This window comes from Oreochromis niloticus, linkage group LG13 (genome assembly GCF_001858045.2).
Source record: "Oreochromis niloticus isolate F11D_XX linkage group LG13, O_niloticus_UMD_NMBU, whole genome shotgun sequence".
NCBI lineage: Eukaryota > Metazoa > Chordata > Actinopteri > Cichliformes > Cichlidae > Oreochromis > Oreochromis niloticus.
Genome location: NC_031978.2, coordinates 609,154 through 617,270, shown reverse-complemented (window position 1 = coordinate 617,270; position 8,117 = coordinate 609,154). Strand labels below are relative to the sequence as shown.

At 43.7% G+C, this 8,117-nt stretch overlaps 1 protein-coding gene across 4 annotated transcripts in view; it reads right to left on the bottom strand.

Moving 5' to 3' along the window:
• Positions 1 to 736: 736 nt before the first annotated feature.
• arfgef3 (ARFGEF family member 3) overlaps positions 737 to 8,117 on the bottom strand; it is a 57,964-nt gene continuing 50,583 nt past the window's right edge. For all 4 annotated transcript variants that reach the window (XM_025897397.1, XM_025897396.1, XM_019349356.2 and 1 more), the window contains 2 exons: positions 7,624 to 8,113; positions 737 to 7,365 (listed from right to left, as the gene is read on the bottom strand). In XM_025897397.1, coding sequence (XP_025753182.1) covers positions 7,174 to 7,365; positions 7,624 to 8,113 — 682 coding nt within the window. In that variant the 3' untranslated portion in view covers positions 737 to 7,173. The remainder of the gene's footprint in view (positions 7,366 to 7,623; positions 8,114 to 8,117) is intronic.

Below are 8,117 nucleotides of genomic sequence, written 5' to 3'. Positions count from 1 at the left end.
AAAGGTGGCTATATTGGTCGCTGATTTGTTTTTGTTTTGTTTTTGAATGTCAGAAATGTAGATTTGTGAATGTGGAGATGTTATATTGGTTTCACTGGTAAAAATAAATCATTGAAATGGGTATATATTTGTTTTTTGTTAAGTTGCCTAATAATTATGCACAGTAATAGTCACCTGCACACACAGATATCCCCCTAAAATAGCTCAAACTAAAAACAAACTAAAAACTACTTCCAAAAACATTCAGCTTTGATATTAATGAGTTTTTTGGGTTCATTGAGAACATGGTTGTTGTTCAATAATAAAATTATTCCTCAAAAATACAACTTGCCTAATAATTCTGCACTCCCTGTAGCTTAAACATACAGTGTGTGTATATATAAACAGGTTTCACTACTTTGTGAGCAATGTTCTATAATTTATCTCCAACCGTTTTGATCTTTTGGCAAGGACAGCTCTAATACCACTTTCATGTATTCAGCAAATCGCAGTGTGTCAGCTCGGCTTAGCACACAGACTCCAACAATGTGCAAATGGAACCAAAGCCAAACCCTCAGCAATAACAAAATCAAAAAATCCCCCTAAGCTCCGTAACTAAAACATTACAGCTGGTTTTGTTTATTCTGCACAAAAATCCTTTTTTACGGTTAAAATCATCACTTTCAGATTGGATTGAAGACATCCAAACTTTGGAGTGCATTTGATTATTATCAGATATAAAACACAATACTAAACATTTGGGGCAAACTGCTTTTAATTTGCAACATGGAGCAGACAAGCCTGCCGACAAAGCCTTTTACAACTTACAGCAGTTACACAGCTGAGCTCGGGACAGAAGAGAGAAGCCAGAGCAGGTTAGAAACACCAGGAGAAAATCTTACAGCTGCTGTTCTTTAATATCAAAAGCAGAAAAAAATGCACTTTTAGAAATCACAGTCACAACATTAGCAGAGCCGGCGCTCACAGGTCGGGCAGCAGAGCATCTTGAGGTCAGTGAAGGAAGCAAACGGACAAAACGACCTGAGTGAACGAGCAGAGAGCCTGAAGTCACATCACAAAGCCTCTGCAGGGACACCGAAGGTTGTGTTTTATATTTGTGCCATCAGTCAAACAAAAGCCATTTACCATTTCCTCTGGTGGTGATTGTTTACTTTGTAAGCATTTATAGGCTTAAAGACAATCACGTGTTTTACAAGTAGCCATAACTGATCTTCAATGAGAAAAAGAAAATATATGTAGACCACCTCGTCTCTGGAACACCTGATGTGTTTGGTTAACGTCAGATTCAAGTGATAAGTTCAACACAAGTTTACACAGTAGATGCACTTTTTCTAACAGCTTCAAGTTCGTTGATGCCAACATCTGCTTAACTTTGACCTCTTTTCCATCAATGTAGAAGAAACTGAACATTTTCACAGGAAATATGATGGTGGCAAGACTGCATGCTTCAACTGCCAATGACTGGTTAAATTAACCACCAGAAACCATATTAGTGGCTTCGTCTTTGTGAGCAGTAATGATGTTTTTCTTCCTCTGATCATCTCCTGATTACTCCTCAAACAGCATAAATGGCACGCCCTGTGTCAGATTTGTCAGTTGAATGTGTTATCTACACCCACATCTGCTGCATATCTGCAAGCTGCTTTGGAACCCACTCTACCCCAGCTCCTCCTGACTGAATCTATGCCTACAGAAGAGTGAGGAGGTCCCAGAACTATGAAACCAAATAAAAACAAATGCAGATGAAAATAACAAATCTCATTTCTACTCTAATGACCATGACTTAAAGACAAATTTATGCTGTCTTCTGTCTTCTTCATCTTGGCCCCAAAAATCTGATAAAGCCTGACTTTGCTTTTTTTTAAAGACAATGTAACACATAACCCAAAACTTTTCCCATGATTGTCCTTCAAAAATCAAAAACTAATCAGATTCAAACATTTACAGACACAATATTTCTGCAAAGCACATTTCTAAGAACTTTGAGAATTTTCCCTTTTATTTGATTATTCTTTTATATTTTTCTGTTTCTATATGTTCTCATGACTTCCTCTGTCATATGACCTTTCATTGTGGAAACTGTGTCAGATGTCTGGGTCGCGTAGAAACTTTCGCCATCCGTGTCAGACAAAACGACAGAATAGTCAAAGCTGCTTTTACTCCTACGCTCTCAGACAGTCAATCACCCAGATGCCCTGAAAGCTCAAGCCTTAGATATGTGTACATTTCTCAGACCAACAAGGGAGTCGGTCATCAAACTGTCAGCCAAATCACTCAGATGTATACTGAGTTCTCCAGACAATGTTTTCTCTTTTTTCGCGGCTCAATCTGATCTCTGGAAAGTGAATGCAGTAAGTCACTGCCTCTTCCATCAGTAATCCCTCAATAAAGTCACCATGTGTTGATTTTACTGTAAATCAATTGTAGAAACGATATTAGAAATTCCCAGTAAATGGAGAGAAGGAGGAGCTGTCAGTATCTTGAATCAGAAAGCAATAAGAGCTTAGACTCAAACAAAGACTTGTGGAACACGTAGACGGATTTGCAGTTTCTTGTCAGCAGCGAGTTATACCCAAGAGCATTAAATCTGCTTAGAGTGCAGATAAAGTTTGTTCTGGTGATGAGCTGCACTGTGCAGCAGCCACAGCGACTGTGGTTCAAGCTCTCTTAATCTCAGCACAACATTTCAAATGTACGTTGGCTGTAAAAGTCAAAAACGCAGACAAAAGATTAATCTGTGGACTCTGCGTTACAAATAATGTCGTGGGCAAACTGAAAGCAGAGAACCAATCAGAGTAAACACCTACAGGAGCACGGGCGCCATCAGCACAAACTGGAGGTGCAGAGTTGTTGCATGACTCTGACACATCAGCCGATGGAAACACTGTCACAGCTTTAACACCCGCTAAATCCTTTCCCTTCACTATTGTTGATCACACTGATGGCCCACAACATCTGTCCAGTTCTGCTCGCCCTCGAACAACAGGGACAAATGGGGACGGGTCAGGGACACCGGGAGGGGCTGAGGGACAGCAAAGTCAGCTGAGACACAACAGAGTGGCGAGACGTGCTAATGCTGCAACGTAGCAGCCCCGCAAGAAGGAAGCGGGAATTAGAGCACGACCTTCCAACCGCCCGATGCTGTTGATATTCTGCATTATGATGTCACCTCAGGGTTCAGGTTAGAGACATAAAGAATAAAACTGAATTTTGTTTAATGTTTTCTTGTTTCTCATGTTGAACTAGGGGCCATAAACACACAATCACATCTACAATATGCGTAGAAAAGATTGACTTAGCCACCTCACTTAAAGGTGCAAACTCACATTCTGAAGCCTTAAATGAAGCATCGCAGCAGTCTCTGTGCAGGCGGAGCCAGAAGTGCAGAAGTGCATGCACAAGTGTGCTTGATTAACAAGGTGCACCTGGAAACTGGAGGAGACTCTTAGAAGGACATTTAAGATTAAAAGCTGCACAGCTAAATCACAACTTTTTTTTGTCAGAAAACTTCACTGGAAATTCTTTGAAAGGCACCAACAGCACAGGCGAGAGGTCTGGCTCAGTGACTCCCAATTACTGGAAGTGAAACCAGCATCAAAGCAGTCGAGCCAATAATTATCCCCAAATAACGTTTAAAAGTCTTCATCCCATGCAGAGCAGCTCTCAGGGGGGCAAACAAGAGACCAAGACAGTCTTTTGTGGCAGGCTTTAAACATACACAAACATCTGCTGTTAAGTGGGCCATTTAATCACAGTCTACAAGCACTCAAACAGAAGAACTGCAGCATTGGCTTCATTTTTCATCTGCAGAGGTTTTGTGTGTGTGTGTGTGTGTGTGTGAGATAGGGTGGAAAAAAGCAACCATGAAGCACCCAGGGGGTTGTGTTGATGCATGCTCAATCATCCAGGTAAGTAAATCCCATAAAAGCTGATTCTGTTCATCTGGATGTTTTTAGTGGGAGAAACGTTTCGTCATCATCCAGGTGACTTCTTCAGTCTCAGCTGACTGCAGGTTTCCCCAGCCTTATATTTGCATAATGACTGAAACTAGCACCACTATGTCCAGATGAACAGAATCAACTGTTTGGGACTCCCAGATGGTCGTGGTGTACAGTATATGTGTAACTTTAGTCTAAGGTAAAAAGGATTCCAATAGGAAGAGTTTGTCTGGACTCCAAGTTGTAGCATTGGCTGTTGTCCACAATAATTATAGTCTTTGAGCTTCACCTGCCTATGTTAAAGAGATGATTTCACTGTAGCAGAGCCCGACTGACAGGCACAAACATCTCCGTCACATGGGATGACGGGTTATAGTTCCTATAGCTGGGGGTAAGAATAGAAAGTTAAGAGCATACGTGCCCGTGTGGTTGTGGCTCCTACAGTGTCACTAGCCTAACAGGCTGTCCCATAAGAGGGACAAAACGTATGCAACGACACCCAGCAGCTGTTCCCTTATCTCTCCCTGGAGTTAAGAAATTCACGTCTCAATAAAATGTAAAATGAGTTCTTAAACAAGAATTCTTTGGTTTTAGAGTTGGCTGGTTCCTGGACGCCTCATCTGTGGCAACAATAACTAATGAAGCCACATGACATAAATATTAAACAGATGTTAAAGCAAAGCAACAGAAACAGCAGTCCTTTAAGAGCTCAGTGGTTCCAGCCTGTATTAAATAAAGACAGTGAGCTTTAAAACTCTGTTGTTGATTTAAGATTTTCAGGCTTCTAAAGCAGGAAAAGATGATGACTTTAAAGCATCAAATTAGGACCCAGCTTGGCACTGACTACTTGCTTTTTTGGAGCTGTGCGTCCAGTCGAAGCATTGCTGCCAGGGAGGATGTGACAGCTGGCACAAAGGAGAGAATGAGGCGATGAAGAGAGAGCAAATGAGACCGAAAAAGTCTCCACTGTAGACAAAGTGGGTGAAAAAAGGAGAGTAAATCTTCTTAAGAGCATCAGATGCTGCCGCCCTCCCCACCCCGCCCGCCTGTCCTCGATACGGGCCAAGCCGCTGAAGTTAGCGTCAGCTCAGCACTCTCTTCATTCATTCACTCATAATCTGTCCTGAAATGCACATGAATGGAGGTCAGCAGTTACAGCTCATCGAGGCAAACAGGACTAGTGAAAGTGAGATAACGCACACTATCCCAATTCATTCAGTTTGCTGACTCCGTGCTCGGAGTACGTTTCTGTCTCTGTGATCTAAATGCACCTGATGGCAAAACTTTAATCCATCTGTTGGTTTCCAGGTGAGAGATGCGGCATTATTCTTTGAAAAGACTGATGATAAGTGGGTAAAAATGATAAGACAGTTATTTAAATATGGACGGTAAGGAGCTTAAAGGACAGGTGTTGATTATTATTGAACTTTTCTTGTATCGTTTTAGATGCAGAACAAAATCATTCATTTTAACCTGAAAGTTATTGGCGCACATATATAACCACACTGAGACACGTTACATGGTGACAAACAGAATATGAAGACTGAAAGTCATGTGAAGGCGCCGCCATACAAAAAAATTGGGATCCTCTGTTTGGCGATTGGAATTCTTTGGTTACTTAAAATTAAATGACAGAGTTACTGATGATGTTAAACAGGATGCACTCATTAAGCAGCTCTGTCACCAACCCCCTGGTCTCTATTAGGAACACTGTGTTGGAAAAGCTTAAGAAAACCAGCAGAGTGACTTAAATCAAGACAGGTTTCCCCTGTGGGGTGGGAGTGGGGGGGTGAAACACTGACAGTGGGGTCAGACTCAGGGTTTCCCCTTCAGTCACGGCCAATAAACGGCACAGGCTCCAAGCACATATAATGCAAAAAAAAATATTATCAACACAGTAAAAATTTCAAATAAATATTTGCATAAATAGATGATATGAAAAAGGACACGCGGCTGGCATGAAACATCAAAGCACACACACCGAACGCCGTCTTTGATCAAAATAATTAATACTCGTGTCAGAAGGTTTAAACAGGTGTGAATCATAAAGACCTCTGAGCCACATGTGATCAGGATCAATGAGCACTCGCTCTGAACTCTGAGAAGGAAAACAGGATAAAAATAAAGTTCTAAGCTGAACCTTTGTGATCTCCAGGATTTCACTGGCTTGTTTATGGTCCCGTCTTCAGCACTCATCACTGTGGAGATTTCTCAGAAATCTGCTGAGCTCGTGGCAGAGATGAGACATGGGCTTTATTCAGACAGCAGGCAAATCAGATTTGTTTCTCAAATAGGACCTTTAGGACTGCGCTGTTATTTGCAAGTGATCAGATCGGATTTGTGTGCCCAGACATCACCAGACCATCTGTAAGAGTCGCTGCAGCAACAGCGCAGGCGTCAGTAAATACATCGCTACCATTTGTCTTCTAGCTCCGACTCCCTAGACGCCCCCTCCCTAAGTGCCAGCAGGCAGTTCTCTCATCATCTCATCTCATATGGATAGAATGTGGGTTTGTGGAAAAGGGAGTGAAAAATGAGCTGGAAGTAAATTGGCAGCAGGTTATAAAAAGGATTAAAGCATCCAAACGGGCACCGGGGAGAGTTGTTTGGACCACCTGTGGTGCTACGGAGCTATACAACATTTATGTGTTGACAGAGTATGATGGAGGTTATAGAGACGAGTGTATGAAAAGATGCAACAATGCAAAGAATGTAAACATGGCTGCTTCTTCATGGGGTGTCAAAAACCCCTGGAAGTCACTGGCACGAATGAAGCACGAGGGTGAGGAAATTATCATCAAAAGCCTCTGTGTGTTGGGACTTTATGACAACGCTGGATCAAAATTAGGATTCTGCTAGTCTGTCTTCACAAACTGAGAACTCCTAGATGACATTTAAGAGCTCCATGTTTGTTTCTTTGCACTGTTCAGGGTTTAGGAAACAGTTCAACCGAGTGACAAGAGCACAGATGGCACATTTACTAAGAAACATTTCAAATAATATAGAGAAGCCTTTTACATTTTAATTTCTTGTACTGTATCCTTCATCAGGAAACACATCCTTCATACTGATGTCACTAAATGACTGCCTGACAACAAAATGTTGGCGAGGACCATCGATCATTCATCAGCTCGTAAAATCTACTGCAGCATTTCGGATTTCATCTGTTTATGTCCCTCACTGACCGACACTTTGCAGCCTCCGGCCGCTGCTTTCGCATTTTCTCGCTGCGACATCACACAATGATGTCATAGAGTCTGCCAACCCGGCCCAGCCACTCGCGCAGGGCCTGGCGAACGCGGGCATCGGTCACGTGGCAGGAGAGCTGGCTGAGGCAGGGGTAGAGCGCCGGCTGGAGCGCAAGGAACGAGGAGTCCGACAGCAAGAGGACCTGGTTCAGGAGGGTCAGGACCATGTTGGTCCACGCCTGCAGAGGGAGGAACACAGACATCAGTTCACAAGCAGATGCAGACCTCACTTTTACCTAACTCTTTATACGAGAGGATCTAAACAGGGGACCTTCAAACGTGTGGGGACCAGGATTTTGGTCCCCATGAGAGCTGTTGGTCCCCACAAGTATAGTAAACTTCACATTTTTGGTCCCCACAAAAATATGAATACATGTGTGTGTGCGCGCACACGCGTACACGCACACACGCACACACACACACACACACACACTCGCCTGTATCTGAGCCTCGGAGTCTCTCAGCGAGATGCTGTGGGAGCTGATGGTGGACCCTGACCGCGGCCTTTTCTCCTGCCTTAGCACCTCCGGCCCCGCACTAACCGAGTGCCTCAGAGAGGGCCCCTGTTGGTCCACCAGCTGCTGGGGCCTCTGCGGGGGCCTCTGCGGCTCTACTGGGCCCCTTCTCTCCCCGATGCCGCCGCCTCCTCCTGCCGCCGCCGCCCGGCCCTGCTCTTTCATGAACAGGTTGACGTGGCTTTGCTGCGGCTGCTGCTGCTGCTGTTTCCTGCGTTTATACTCCATCATCAGCTTGCTGATCGTTCTGTCCGTGGCGATGGTGTATAGCTTGTTTCCAGCACTTTCCCACCATTCCTTTCTCCTTCCCGTACCAGCACTGCCAGGAATCCCTCCAACCGAGCTGCTTGTTATGTTGGAGTCCCTCCGTTCACATCCAGTCCGGAACTGACTGGACAGACTGCCTGTGCAGCTGT